This window comes from Vulpes lagopus, chromosome 10 (assembly GCF_018345385.1).
Source record: "Vulpes lagopus strain Blue_001 chromosome 10, ASM1834538v1, whole genome shotgun sequence".
NCBI lineage: Eukaryota > Metazoa > Chordata > Mammalia > Carnivora > Canidae > Vulpes > Vulpes lagopus.
The window spans coordinates 25507827-25523491 of record NC_054833.1 but is presented as its reverse complement, the minus strand read 5'-3'; the positions used below and the strand labels follow the sequence as shown (position 1 = coordinate 25523491).

Genomic DNA, 15665 nt, shown 5'->3' with positions numbered 1-15665 from the left:
GCAGCAGGAGTGGGCAGGAGTCCAGGGGCCGGGGGAGATAGTGGCAGAAAGCAGAAAAGACTGTGGTTAGCTGCTTCACCCACGAAGGGCTGACTGTTTTACTTACTAAGGTAATTTATGTTGAATTTTGTGAAGAGTTGTTCTTAAAATTTTTCTTTTCCTGGTGATAAAAGTAATGCAGGCTCATCGGTGAAAATTAAAATTTTAAAACTTCGAATGTGATAGAAATATATTAAATAGAGTGAAAACTTGCCCAAACTCTACACCCAAGATAGCCACGGCCAGCCTATATTCTTCTAGGTTGTTTCCCGCGTGAATTCTAACTTGTAATCTTCCTGTTGGTTTTATTAATCCTGTTGCACTAATGATGCTGCAAGTGGCGATGGGTTGTTTTCTGGCTTAGAAATGGCATTAAAGTGGCGTGGTGGGGAAGGGACACCACTGGCACCCGCTAGTAGCTCCTTCCCTGGGGGCCCTGCAGGGCTCCCGAGACCTGCGCACACTGCCTCCTGGGCTTCTTCTGCAGATGTGGGCTCTGATCACGTCGTGGGCCAGGATGTCTGCGTTTCCAGGGGGCTCCCAGGGGAGGCCAGGCTGCCGGCGGCAGCCCCGGGTTGGAGCAGCAAAGGACTAAGTTCCGCCCTTTGATTTTGTGCCCAAGGAGAGCTGGTGTGAGCCCTGCAGGCTCGCCCGCGTGCATGTGAGGACACTGCTCACCCCCGGTCGTGTCCTGCAGCCACGTTCATGGCTGGTTACGCGGTGCCCGTGGTTGTAGGGGGTCATCCAGAACCACCAAGAACTTGTCCGAAAGAAGAAGAGGTCCAATACCATCATCCAGAAATGTTGATTAAGCGCGTTACGTCCTCCCTAATAAATAGAGCCTGCGCTTACGGGGCTTACGGGGCAGGGTACTCCCAGAGTCGGGCATCAGTGGAGACAGCACTATGATAAGCTAGAGACGGGGACAGAGTCCAAGAGTTCTTCTGCGTCCTTTGGAGCCCTACAGTCTGTGGTCTCATTTGTGACGTCGGGTGCTCTTCTGTATTCAAGAATGTATACTTTTCTTACCAAGCTCCTTTTTCTGTTTATTTTAATCTGTGTTATGAAAGTGGATTTATGAGGTGACGAAATGTGTTAGATCGCAGTGATGGCTAAACAGCTTTGAAGATACTAAAGACCATTGGATCATACCCTTTAAAAGAGTGAATTTATGGCACATAATTTATCTCAAGAAAACCGTTGATAAAAAAGGAAAAAGTATATTTAGTTATTTATTTAAAAGATTTTATTTATTTATTCATGAGAGACACAGACACAGAGAGAGAGGCAGAGACACAGGCAGAGGGAGAAGCAGGCTCCATGCAGGGAGCCCGATGTGGGACTCGATCCCGCGACTCCAGGATCAGGCCCTGGGCTGAAGGCAGGCGCTAAACCTCCGAGCCACCTGGGCTGCCCGAAAAAGTACATTTGAACAAATCTTTGAAATTCAAGTCGGTGGCAGGCTCAGATTCCAGAAGACAGACAGTGAGGAGGCCGCTTCGCCGCTGCCCCACCTGCCTCCGGGTTCTCCTGCGGCGGCGAAGGCTCTGGCTTGGTCCTGCTTCTCCGCTTGGCTAGAACACAGATGCTGGTGGCACCGGGGCACGTTGTCTTTCGGTGAGAAGTGGAAGCTGCTGCCAGTGGGATCCTAAGTGATTCCAGTTCCTGTTCAAGTCAAACTTACTGATGCCAAAACTTAGGATAGTTGTGGGACGAGGTGGGGGCGGCGTTCAGGCTGAGTCCCCGTATATAGGACGAAATGGCTGCTGTGTGCCTCCGACTTGGAAGCTTGAGATGGTTGGAGCCATGAAGAAAGCCTTAAAACAACACTTTAGTGTCACTCTTAAAGATTTTTTTCTGGGGCACCTGGGGGGCTTAGCGGTTGAGCATCTGCCTTCGGCCCAGGGCATGACCCCAGGGTCCCGGGATCGAGTCCCACGTCGGGCTCCCTGCAGGGAGCCTGCTTCTCCCTCTGCCTGTGTCTCTGCCCCTCTCTGTGTGTCTCTCATGAATGAATAAAGTAAAAAATATTTTTTTTCTGACTTTATGTGGTACATGTTTATTGCAGAATGTTTGGGAAAGTTTTTCAGTTTCTACATGATCATCAAGGCTTCTTAAAGCTGCAGATTCCTCTTAGGGTCACGAGATCCAGCCCAGCATCCTCAGGCTCTGTGCTCAGAGGAGAGCCCGCTTTTCTTCCTCTGCCCCTCCCCCACCCCAATGAATCAATCTATCCATCCATCTATCAATTATCTATCTATCTATCATCTATCTATCTATTATCTATCATCTATCCATCTTAAAAAAAAAAGCCTGCGGATTCTTCAACCTTGCCATAGACCTTGACCTTAGATGGAGCTCCCACTTAGTTCATAGATGTGTTAAACTGAAAGAACCTCTTGTGTTAAATATACCAGAAAAGCTATTAAAATTTTTTTAAAACACTTGCAATTCCATCTTTTGAAGATTGTCACTGTTGGAGCTAATTCCTTATAGCGGTTTTCCCCCTGTATGTGTGTTTGTCTTTATTATGTTTCTACAAATAAATATTTGACTCAGTCCATTTTACCCTCTATCATTTAAAAAAGTTCCTCCTGGGTCAGGACATGGGCGTGGGGGAGCTGTTTCTGGCTGGACCCTGTTTGGTAAATTAGCAGAAAGGTTTCAACTTGAGGAGATTCATTGAGTCTTTCTTCTGCAGCATCAGTAGGAGCATTAGAAGGGGATGTAAACTTGGTGTCTCCTTAGTTTCATATGCAGATAATCTAATAGCCAACTGGTAATTCATTCTGTTTGGGATTTCCAGAAAATGTTCCATTTTTTAGTTTAGCCCTGAAGTGAATTGTAGGTGTTATAAGCCACCATCTAATCTGTATTTTTTTTTTAAAGATTTTATTTATTCCTGAGAGACACAGAGAGAAGCAGAGACACAGGCAGAGGGAGAAGCAGGCTCCATGCAGGGAGCCCGATGCGGGACTCGATCCCAGGACCCCGGGGTCATGCCCTGAGCCGGGGGCAGATGCTCAACTGCTGAGCCCCCGAGACGCCCCTCTAATCTGCATTTAAACCCATCCCTGCCTTTGACATTAGGGTAAAGTCATCCCTGGCAGGTTCCTATGTCTTATATAGTAAGTGGATCTTTTGTGTTTGATTTTAACTTAGATTATTGATCACTAAGAGGTAATTTTTAAATATTAATATATGTCAAACAACTTTATAGTTAATGTTTCCAATAAAAGACTAAATGTCTGTGTCCTTCTCCCTGTTCCTCTCCACCCCAGTCGTGCTCTCTCTTTCTCTCTCTCTCTCAAATAAATAAAATCTTTAAAAAAAAAAGAATAAACGGCAACAACAGTGATCATGATGTTTATCGATCTAAATAACATTTCAAGTTTCCGGTGACCACTTTCTATCAAAAAAAAAAAAAAAATCTGAGAATCCGAAATAAATTATCAGCAAAATTCGTTAAAGCAATAGTCCTAAATTCCCTAGGCCTGGATTATTCTGGGTATGGTCAATTATGGAGTTTCTAGAAAGAAATAGGCAAGACGTTTTGTACTTTTTTCCTGGCTGAACTTTCCAAGTCATTAACTTGCAGAGAAGAATAAAATGGTCATCTCCTTTCTTCTGTGACAGATGCCAGAGATGCAGAGCAATTGAGCAAGAATAAGGTGACACATATCCTGTCTGTCCACGACAGCGCCCGGCCGCTGCTGGAGGTAAGGGGCAGCGGAGCGGGGCCTGGTGTCCCGGGAGCGCACCCCCATGTCCCGTGTCCCCGGGGCCCTTGCACCCCATCGCAGCCCCACCTGCCCCGGCAACTGCGCCCCTTGCCCACCGCTCTCCTAGCGCCGCTGCTTGGCTAAAAGCCAGTGAATAAGCTGACGCTGCGCTTACTTCTAATTTTTTTTTAATGTAAATTTATTCTTTATTGGTGTTCAATTTACTAACATACAGAATAACACCCAGTGCTCATCCCATCAAGTGTCCCCCTCAGTGCCTGTCACCCATTCCCCCCCACCCCCCGCCCTCCTCCCCTTCCACCACCCCTAGATCGTTTCCCAGAGTTAGGAGTCTGTCATGGTCTGTCTCCTTTCTGATATTTCCCACCCATTTTTTCTCCTTTCCCCTTTATTCCCTTTCACTACTTTTTTATAAGTCAATCAGAGAAGGACAAACATTATATGGTCTCATTCATTTGGGGAATATATATATACTTCTAGATTTTAAGGATTTTTAAGGCTCATTCGCATCCCCTTCTGTATTGTCCCTGGTTTCAGAATCCAGGAGAGTCCGAGGGGCTCACTCTCTGATTTTTTTTTCCCATTTAAGCTCAATTATCTACCATTTGCATTTAAAGACAAAAGACCACGGAAGATAAGTTGTCCCCGGAGACTTCCCGGGGCTTGTGATGAGGAGCCTGTCTCGGGAGCGCCCGTCGGGGCCTGGGCTCTCAGGCCGGGCTGTGCGCCCCGCACGGGCACGAGGGCAGCTTCGTCTTCGGTTTCGGCAGAGCGGCCGGAGCGGTTGGCTGGGGGCGAACTCTGCTCCGGGGCATTGGCCCCGGCAGAGCCCCAGGCCTTCACCGGCCACGGTGCATGTGTGCTGTGATGCACGTGTGTCCTCCAGCTCAGGGGGCGGAGCCAGGGGGGGTCTCATTCTGGGGAAACAATCCTAGTTCAAGCTATTTTCACTGAAATTCATGTTATGCAAGAGTAAGTAATATCTTTTTATTTTAAATTTATCCAATTTCCTTGGCCATTAGAGCCGCTGGATTTCGGTTAGTGTAAAAAAAAAAATGAGGCCGCGGGATAACAAGTGATCCCACTGCATGTACCGGCACCGGAGAGCCACAGGCCGAGAGCAAGCCCAGTGCGTCTGCGGGTCCGCGAAGGCCGTCCCAGGGACAGCTCCCGCGGTGGCTGCGGCTCTGGGGGCGGAGGCGCCCACGTGCTGGGCTCAGGGCCCCGGGCCGCAGCGCAGCGTGTTCAGGGCCGCTCACTGTCCCTGGGAAACGGCCACCTGTTGCTCGCCCGTCGGCGACAGCTCGCACCCAAAACACGGCCGGGCTCGGGCCCTGCTAGAGGTCGAATGCAGGCCGGTCCTGACCGACTTCCTCTTTAAATCACAAGATGAGGCCTGAGGTTTCCTTTATTTTAATACATTGCACAGCCCCCCCCTTGCCCCGGCACCCCCCGGGCCTGCCTCATCACTTAGGCTCCATGTGATGGGACACAGCGCGGCGGGAGCGCCCTGCAGGACCTTCACCCGTTAGGAACCCAGAGAAGCCCTAGTCTGCGTCGGTCCAACCTGTCCAGGTCATGTGCAGAAATCAAAGGGCCAGAGAGGGGAGCAGCGGGGACCATAACCCAGGAGAAAGGGACAGGTTTGCGTAAGAGCCTCCCGGCTGTGGGGAAACTGCATCTCCTCCTCGCTCTTCCTCCTTAGTCCCTTATGTCTCCATCTACAAAGACAAACTCTGCCTTGGAAAGAAAAGAGGAGAGACGTTCTGTGCCTCTTCATCAGAGACCGCTTTGGCGACATTTGGCCACATCCTGTCGTAGTCTTTGGATGCTGCTATTACCTCAGCTCGAAAATAAGTGCTTTCCTGTGATTTCCCGTTCTTTAAGAGCCAGACCCTCATTTTATAGCGTACCAGAGGTCAATGTCGCCCCTTTTTATTTCATTCATTTTTAAATTTGCAAACAATTCATAAAAAAAAATGTAAAACAGTGCTCTCCGATTGCACAAGAGGGAAAATCCCAGACACCAAAAATCATTCGACCTCATGTGCTCACATGAAGTTACTGGGATGGAGGAGGTTCGCCGGGGTCCCAGAGGCTCGGGAACGGCGTTTAGCCCTCGGCCCCGGGCATAAAGGCCCTCTTCCGTCTTCGGGTTTAAATTCGGTTCCAGAAGTCATGGCCTCACCCAGCCTGAGATGAGTCGGGAGAATATTTGGGGTTGGTAGGGAATTGAGGGATAGATTCTCTTCTTCTGCAGCCCCCTGTGATGCTGGCCCTGATCACCGGAGGGAAGTGGAGCGGGGATGAGGGTGAGAGGGAAGGTTGTGTGCAGATCCAAGCCACTGTGGCAAGCTGAACCCCAGCCCGAGAAGAGGCCCTAATAAACGGTGGAAGGGTAAGGATGGGAGAGGAGAACGCCGGGACCTGCTTCATGTTCTGCGATCTTCAAAGATTTCCTGTTTATTGAATGGTCCTTTTTTTTTTTTTTAATTTCCTTAGAGGTTGATTTTTTAATGTAAATTTATTTTTTATTGGTGTTGAATTTGCCAACATACAGAATAACACCCAGTGCTCATCCTGTCAAGTGTCCCCCTCAGTGCCCGTCACCCAGTCACCCCCACCCCCCACCCACCTCCCCTTCCACCACCCCTAGTTCGTTTCCCAGAGTTAGGGGTCTCTCATGGTCTGTCTCCCTTTCTGATATTTCCCACCCATTTTCTCTCCCCTCTATTTCCTGTCACTATTATTTATATTCCCCAAATGAATGAGACCATATAATGTTTGTCCTTCTCCGATTGACTCACTTCACTCAGCATAATACCCTCCAGGTCCATGCACGTTGAAGGAAATGGTGGGTATTTGTCGTTTCTAATGGCTGAGGAATATCCCATTGTACACATAGACCACAGCTTCTCTATCCATCATCTGTCGATGGACACCGAGGCTCCTTCCACAGTCTGGCTATTGTGGACGTTGCTGCTATAAACATCGGGGTGCAGGTGTCCCGGCGTTTCATTGCATCTATCGAAAGGTCCTTAACCTACTCCGGGCAGCACTAGTCTGGGATCAGGCCACGAGCAGTGAGGTTGTGATTGTCTAAAACTGAAGGGTTTCAGTGCTGCTAATTCCAAGCAGACGTTCTCCAAGCCCCGCTGCCATGTAGCTGTACACGGGGCCCTGCACGGTAGGTACTTCTCTGGTTCATTTCCAGCAAATATCTGACCGGGGTTCAAAGTCCTGGGTGCTTAGCATCAAGTATCAAAGTCTTTTATAATAATTAGGTGTGCTCTTATTGTGATGGAGGCTATGGGAGAGGGCAATTATATTATACCATATGGTTCCCAGAGCAGAGGCCCTAGGTCAAGGGATGGATTGTTGAATAGCAGGCCCACGATGTCATACTTTGCAAAAAAATAAGTTAGGGAATTTAGCACATCATAGGCTCCTCTGGAAAATTCACAGATTTATGGATAGAATAAAAGCTCCCAAGTTCTGCATTGAAGACACACATTTATGACTCTTTCTAAATAGGGAACCGCTTTACGTGTGTGCCTGCTGACGCAACACAGGACCTATTAACGTCCCGTGGGACTGTATTCTGCTGAATACAGTAATGGACACTCAGAGCAAGGAGGACTCGGGACGGGGGCCTGCTGTCCCTTACCGTCCAGGATGACCTTCCAGGGTGAGCACCCCGTCAGAGGGATGCTTATGCAACTCGTAAAGCCAAGGAAGCGGTGGTCAAGGAAAGGATGCCAAACCTGATCTGCTTTCCAGATGAGGCTACCTTAGGATAGGTTATTGTGAGAACCCACCCTTGGTAGCTCGGGGATTGCATAGTTTTTTTTTTTTTAAGATTTATTTATTTATTTATTCATGAGACACAGAGAGAGAGAGAGAGGGGCAGGGACACAGGCAGAGGGAGAAGCAGGCTCCATGCAGGGAGCCCGACGTTACTCCATCCCGGGTCTCCAGGATCACGCCCTGGGCCTAAGGCAGGCGCTAAACCTCTGAGCCCCCCAGGGATCCCCGATTTCATAGTTTTTATGCCTGTTACATCCTCTGTGGTTGTGATGATTCGTGACCTGTTGTAACACCTGAGCAAGGTCAGTATCATAAGGTACAGTTGCCGTGAGATGCCTCATGACCATCTGAATTCGTCTTTAGTTATCATGAACTCATTGATTTTTCCTTTAGGAAGGACTTTTAAGGAACTTGTGACTTAGTTGATTATAATTAGATTAGCTCCGATGTTCTATTATTTGGGTAGTTTTTAGAAGGTTTTCCCAGCACAGTGTTTGCTGGCAGGGTTTTTATACCCTTTCGAGCAGCCCGATAGAGAGAAATAAGATGAAAGAAATAAAAGGTGGTGTTCCGAGGCCTTAGGAGTGGCGGGGCCTCACCTCGCTACTGGTCATCTAGTGAAGCCAGGTGGGTCTTTGCCCTTCCTTGGTGGATGAGACAAGATTTGTCTATCATTTGAACCATAGGACAAGGTAGTCAACCAAGAGAAGGAGGCCCAAAGCCCTAATTCCTGTTTCTCAAGAAGAGTATCTGGAGGAGTCGGTCTTCCGGAATGAAGATCTTAGAAACAATAGAAACTTTGGGGCCTTTATAGTCACTTGGGTCAGCCCTAAACTAGCATCTAGGATTCAGAGGAGCTCGGAGTTCCCTTCCATGCCGGCCGCTCTGTGTTTGATGTAGAAATCCCACCTGACCATAGTCCCGGGGATCACTTGATTCTATCACTGTGTAGACAAAAAGCTGAATTTCAGAGACAGGAAGGGGCCCCCCCATGATTCCACAGTTGGTCTGGGTAGCTTGGTAGGAGCCTGGATCTTCTTTCCCAGGCCAGAGGCTCCTCCTAAGGGCCTTACCGTCTCGGTTCTCTCCTCGCGTGACTGACGTGTCCGAGTCTGCAGGTACTGTTGTAACGTTGCCACGTGAGCTTTGCAAAGGGTTGTGCCGTCTGTGCCCTTATTGGCAGCATCTGAAAGTTCCTGTTTTACGCTGTCACCAGCGCAGAGTTTTATTCTTCATTGTCATTAATTAGCAAAATTTTCGTTTTGTTTTATTTGCTGTGAATGTCATCCTCACAGTGTTGAGTTTCTCGTCCAGATAGTTTTTTCCTCTGAGGGCAGGGAGTGATTGATGGGTTGACTGATTGGTTGGACTCCTGCTACATGCCAGGCCCTGGGACAGACGCTGGAGGTAACAGAAGTGAATATTTGCCCCGATGAAGCCCTTAGAGTATGGACAAGATGGATATTGTGGATATTTTATAAATACTACTAATATTTAAGTCCAGCGAAAGAAGAGCTCGGGCTCAGGGTAAGCCCTCAGTACTAGGAGTCAAGACTAGGAGGCCAAGGAATCTCAGAGAACGAGGTTCCCTCCTCTGTCACATGAATCTAGAGGCATTTGCAGTGGCCAGGCAGTTGCCTGGGTTTTGGGAAATAACTGGGAATTTGGAAAATCTGGTGCATTCTGGCCGGGAGGAAGCTGGTAGTGCCAAGGCACGCCTTCTGGTAGAGCCCGGTCTCCATGACAGTCACCCCGTCTCCTTCGAGCCTCCAGAAGCCGAGAGCTCAGCAAGGCAGAAAGCGTTGTCCCGGGTCCTTCATAACATAGTCAGACCTGGGGACTTGCTCACATCACCTGCCAGCAAGAGGCAGGGCCAAGGGGGAAAATGATTGGCACATTTATTAGTTTCAAATAGGAATTAAGACCAGACCTGTAACTAAAATATTTAAGGGAGAGGGGAACAACCCTGTGGTCTGTTCCTATGTTGAGGACTCGGTTGAGGGGGTTGCTTGCTTTTGCTGCAGTGTTTCCTCATTTCTGAGCCGAGTCTCCAGAGCCTCCTGATTGCTCCAGATTTGTCGAGTGGTGAAAACTCCTGTCACAAAGACGGTGCTTTTTCATATCAGGAACCCCATATTGTTTATAGGTGCCGAGGAAGTAATATTGAGCAATGAAAGATTTCTCTCTTCCCCTGAAAAAAGAAACAGAACTCTGTCTTTCTAATGTAAAAATTTCAGAGTCTGTTTCATTTTTCATTCTGTGTCTTTAACTAGAGCACCTGCAGGAAACAAAACTATTTTTTTTTTTTTTTTTTGCGATCAACAAAAACGCTTCAAAAAGTATTCTCATTCCTTCGCTGGACTGATTCTCCAAATAATTTAAATTTTTAAATGATGTGTATTTTAGGACTAAATAGAAAAAAAAAAGCAGTAGTTTACATGCGAATATTCAAACCAGGGTATTGTATGAATACCAGATAGGTTTTTCGAGCTTGAGTTCAGCTTAGATATGTAATCTTTCCATTTTAAGCTGTGGCTTTTATACTTTCAACCACTTAAGTTGTTTTTTTTTTTTTTCCCAAAGAATAAGATGTTTTCATAGAAGGTACTTATTCCTGGTGGTTCTGTTTTATATTTCCTTTAACACTAAAGACTTTTTTTGAGGTGTCCAGGCTCACAAGTTAATTTTGTTAGTTTTAGTTAGAGGCGGCCACATCTTCTGGTTCTGGTACTTATGGTTATCTACTTATCTGTGCTGCTGTCTTCATTGTCCGCTTATTTTTTATTTTTTATTTTTTTAGATATAGCCAATCCAGAAGTTATTTGGATTAACCCATTTTCTTTTTTTTTAATATTTTATTTATTTATTTATTATGAGAGAGAGAGAGAGAGAGAGAGAGAGAGAGAGAGAGAGAGGCAGAGACCCAGGCAGAGGGAGAAGTAGGCTCCACGCGGGGAGCCCGACACAGGACTTGATCCCGGGACCCCGGGGTCATGCCCTGGGCTGCAGGCGGCGCTAAACCGCTGCACCACCCGGCTGCCCTGCCTGCTTATTTTTGAGGAAACTCTCCCCAGGGTGAGGTGTTCGGTCTGCTTGGACCGCGGAGCTAGGAGGCTGAGGGGATCCTCTATGGGCCTTGGTCACCTGGTCGGTGTCTGTCTGGTGACCCGCTCCGTGTCACTACCTCAGAAGTTCAGCTGGTTTCCCAAGTGTGAAGCAAACTAGAACCAAGGTGTTAAATGGCATTTAAAGTTTAAGAAACTGCTTCTTCCACCCTCTGGCCTGCCCAAGCCCTACCCTTCCTCACTGCTCGGCCCTAGCTCTCCTTCTGAGAAGGACACTCCCAGTGCCCTCCAACCTCAGGGCTTCTTCCCTTTTCTCTATAATATGTGTAGTTTGCACTCTTAGCTGGGTTGTGAATTATATGCATCCCGACAGCTTCTACAGTCTATTAAGTGGCTATTTAACTACTCACTGATGGTGACATCTAGCTCTTGACTGCCAGATCCAGGCTCCACAGCTGGCCTTGGGCCCACGCAGGCAGGTGCCACCTTGGGATTTCTTTGGTGTCCCCCAGCACTCAACCTGGGTCTGGCACCCAGGGGCCCCTCTGCAGGTGCTTACTGACGAACTGAAAGCCATGTGCATTTTTAGCTCCATTCCAAAGTGGGAATCATGTCTTTAGTCATTTGTGGCTCATTGAAGGGTGGTAAAGAAGAGCTGCGCCAAAGATAATTTATTAGCCATGAGTAACAAGTGAAGCCAGAAGATCTGGTTCCATAATGCAGCCTCCCTTATACACGCTGTTTGTTCTGTTCCTCACTTGTCGGAAGGGTTAGCAAATGCAGATGTACTGGTTTATGGAGCTCCCGGGGACTCTAGTTCGGAATTACCTCTTGCTAAATCATTATCCTGTGACTTTCTGATCTCTTAAGGATCCTTCAGCTGCCTTTAGTTTGCATTAGAAGCTTGGTCCTACAAGGAGGAAAGTACATCTAAGACATAGACAATGAATGATCAGTTAAAAGATCTGCCACGTGCTTGAAGTGCAGGCAGAGCCTTTGAGGCATTGTCTCAGATTTCTTTTTTTTCTTATAAATTTATTTTTCATTGGTGTTCAATTTGCCAACGTATAGAATAACACCCAATGCTCATCCCATCAAGTTTCAAGGAACTTATACCCAGATCATGAAAAGCTGAGAGAACGTTCAAGTTACGGGGCTTGTACTCTGACTCAGGAGGCAGGTCAGGTCCTCACTGCCCGGGATCCTCCTTTGACAGCCACGCAGGCAGACTTGCAGAGTGTCACCCCCAGCTCTGTGCCCACGTTGGTCCTCAGCTCTCAAGACCCAGGGGCCCGCCCTGCCCATGATCTTCAAGTCACAGGAGCTATAGGCCGCATCTCCCCCAGCACACTCCCCCTAGGAAGATACATAATTGACGAAAACCACATGTTTCATCTCGTACCCACAGAGGTACAGGCAAAATGTTCACTGCAACTCTGTGTAACAGCAAAAAAATTGGAGCCAGCCCACACATTCAGCAGAAGGGTAGTGGTCAATTATGATGCATCCATATTAAGAAATACTCTGCAGCAACTCAAAAATAAGAGGAAGGTTTATATGTAAGCACAGGGAAAAGTTAATTGTTAAGCAAAAGAGGCAAGTAGCAGAATAATATCCACAATATGACCCCATTTATGTAAAACTAAATATCAGTGATATATTTCTGTGGGTACATACGTATGGATGTAAATGCACAGAGAAGGGGCTGGAGGGACCATACAGATTCCCCACAATGGCAAAGTGGAGTAGGATGGGAAAAGAGGGTAGGAAGGATGAGTTTCACTTTTATCTTTATTTTTATTTATTTTTCACAATAGAGTATTTTCATAATTTCTCTTTGAGTGAAGAGAGGTATGGAAGGCAGGCCGGCGGGGCCAGGCGGGGGTGGAGGGGCGCGTCTGTAGTGGTGATGGGGACATTGCATTTGGATTTTCAGGTTTGGCCACACTGGGTTCTGTGCCAGCAGTGTTCCCTGTGGATTCATACACACATGTTTGATGTTAGACGTGCTACATCTATGTTGTCCACGATCAGGGGGTGTAAACCATTCACTTTAGTTATCTTAATCTCCAAAGGGAGAAGATAGCCCAAGACGGACCTTTCAATTGTCTAGATTTTATTTTTAGCATCAGTTATCTTCCACTTGATTATTTCAGTTAAATGAGTTTATTTCCTTTCCTAAGATTCACACGTTCCCTAGAGATGCAGCTTGAGGCACTGGGCAAGATTTCCTACTCGGATTAGCCACCGTGTCCAACGTGGACGATCTTAGTTGTTTTATTGGCATCGCAAAAACCATCACACTATCCTATTGCTAATGAAGTCCGGGACCTTTGAAAATCAATCATCGTTTGACCATGGTTTTCAGATTGGCAATATTTTCCAGTGAACCCCAGTTGTTTTCACCTCTCTAAGAAAGTCTCTTTGATGCCACCCGAGTATCAGTGGTATCTCCCATACCAAAGGCTTGCAGCGGCTTTCATATGTTGAGGTAAATTTGTTTGAAGCCAACCCCAGACTTAAATAGAAATGACTCAAATAGAAATGATCATGTTAGGTATCGAAAACTGTCTAGTAATCGCTCTTTCTTGAATCAAGCTGTATCTGAGGTCTGCGTGTGTGGGCAGTCAAGTGCATAATATAGCTCCGTCTGGCTGCTGACCCTTCTGTGATAAGCTCACTTGCAAATGGGGTTCTGAACTCAGAATTCCAGCATGAATGGACCAAAAGGGACTAGTACTTCATTGATTCTAGAGAAGAAACAGTGCTGCTTTTGTCTCTAAATAAGATAACCCTGTTCACCTTTCTTGTCTCTTGGCCTTCTAGAGCACCCTGCATCTCAGGCCCACGCGGACCTTCTCTTTAGCACTCATGCTTACTGACCAGCATCTCCACAGAACTGAACACTTCTACAAAACATTCCTGCTAAACTTTTCTCTAAGTCAAGTCCCAATTTCTTTTTCTTTCTTTTCTTTTTTCTTTTTTCTTTTTTTTCTTTTTTTAGAATTTCCTGAGTGCCGCCTCTCATCCATCTTGCCCTGACTCCCCTGTGCGATCAAGTACTGAGCACGTTGTGTGCCGAGAGCTGTGTTTCTGAAGTGGGCTTGCCTTATTTGCATCCCTCCTTTTCCTCAATGGAAATGCACCAGTGGCAAGATCCACCAACATCTCCAAACCAACATCTCAGGAAAAGCACGTAGCCCCTGGTGTCCCCCTGTGCTTCCGCTGGAGTGAGTGTGTGCACTGATACAACCACATAAATTGCTCGTAAATGCTGGAGCATAGGGTCGAAGCTCTGACCTATACAAGATCTTCAGCCTCGTGGACTGGGGAATTTGGGGAAGACTTTATAAAGTGGCGTGTTTAGGCAGCTTGTAGGACTAGTATGGTTTGGTTCAAGGGGGAGGCATGTCTTAGCGCGGAGCAGCCCTTCCGGGCTGGTTAGGAAGGGGGAAATAAGCCCTGGAGCCTAGAAGATGCGTGGAGTTGGCTGATTATAGAGCGGAGAAGGTGGTCAGCATGGTGGGGTAAGGGTGGGGCCGTATTCAGTTCTCCTTTTGGCTAAATTAGGAGTTATTCCTTCAGCTTCAGCAGATGTTTACTTACCTTGTAGCAAGGATTGGGGATAAAATACAAAGAGAAGCAAGATGGGGCTCAGTGTTCAGAAGAGACAGGCACAGAAATCCTTACAACAGGGCAAGGCCGCGGCTTGAGATAGCAGAGATGAGAGTCTCTAGGGCACTGGGAGAAAATGGCCAACCCGACCAGGTCAGGCAACCCGACCTCCTTTGCCAAGGAGGTGACACTTCGGTGTGGTCTCAAAGGGGCGAGAGGTTGGCCAGGGACTGATGGTGAGCACAGCCAGTTGGAGAGGGGAGTGGGATTCCAGGTAGGAAGGCGGCACATACAAGGGCTCCGGGTGTGCAGAGGCATCAGGTGTGCCAAAGCAAGGCATGTTCTGGGGCCCGTGAAGGTCCAACCGGAGACAGTGGCCAGGCTTGGGGGGCAGGTTCAGAGCAGGCTGGAAGGCTTTTCCTTGTCAGGCTGAGGAGCCTCAGCTTTATCTGTGAAGCAGGGACTCAGCAAAGATTTATGGACCAAGTCGGGAGACAGATTTGGATTGTGTTTCTAGGGTTTTGACCAGGGAATGGGACCAATGAGGGTGATGGGTATGAAGCACCTGGTTAGGAAGCTCTTATAACAATCCCCTTCAGAAGTGATGATGGTTTGAGCCTGGACACTGAAAGTGGGATTTTTTTTTTTTTTCTAGAAGAGTCCTTTCCATAGAGCGACACAGCAAGGTTAAAAATCAAAGGATGGGGAAAGATTTTCCCATATAAATGAACCAAAAGAAAGACGGAATAGCAATATTTTTTATCAGACAAAGAACAATTGAAAGCAAAAGAATGGAACCAGAGTAAGGAGGAACTAAATAAATGAAAAAAAAAAAAAAAAAAAAAAAGGAACAATCTGTAGAGAAGTCACAGTAGCTGTGAACTGGTAGGTGTCCCATAGAACAGCCCTGAAGTATAGAAAGCAGTTTCTCAGGTGGAATGAATTCAGGTGGGAGGAGTGGAGCAGGGGAGAAGTTGGGGGTGCCTGAGGGCGTGGCCTGGCTGGAAGGGCAGCTGTGGCACCCATGGGTGGACGGGAGCACTCGGGGAGACCGAGCTGGAGTTGAGGGCAGCCAGGCAAGGTCCGGGTGAGCTGCCATGTGGTGTCCCCAGGCCTTCGGAGCGTGTGTGCAGGGCTCCAGGGTGAGGGCCAGGCCGCAGGTGCAGATTCCAGCAGCATCACTGCACACTTGTGGCTAAGTCTTTGCAGTTGAACAAAAACGCTGCAAGAAAAGGTGTCCGCAGCTGAAGTCGGAGGCTAGAGGAGGAGCAGTGTCCTGGGAGCTGGAAGCATCGGCCGTGATGTGGCCTCGCACATGCTCCCCCGTGAGCACAGGCTCCCATTGGGCCCATAGGTCATGTGGGGTGGATTCATCTCCATTTTTATTCCTAAGTTG

General features: G+C 47.6%; 1 protein-coding gene across 1 annotated transcript in view; it reads left to right on the top strand.

The window, feature by feature from the left end:
* DUSP22 (dual specificity phosphatase 22) overlaps nucleotides 1–15665 on the top strand; it is a 55391-nt gene that overhangs the window by 17028 nt on the left and 22698 nt on the right. Inside the window, exon 3 of the mRNA XM_041772239.1 lies at nucleotides 3676–3758. Coding sequence (XP_041628173.1) covers nucleotides 3676–3758 — 83 coding nt within the window. The remainder of the gene's footprint in view (nucleotides 1–3675; nucleotides 3759–15665) is intronic.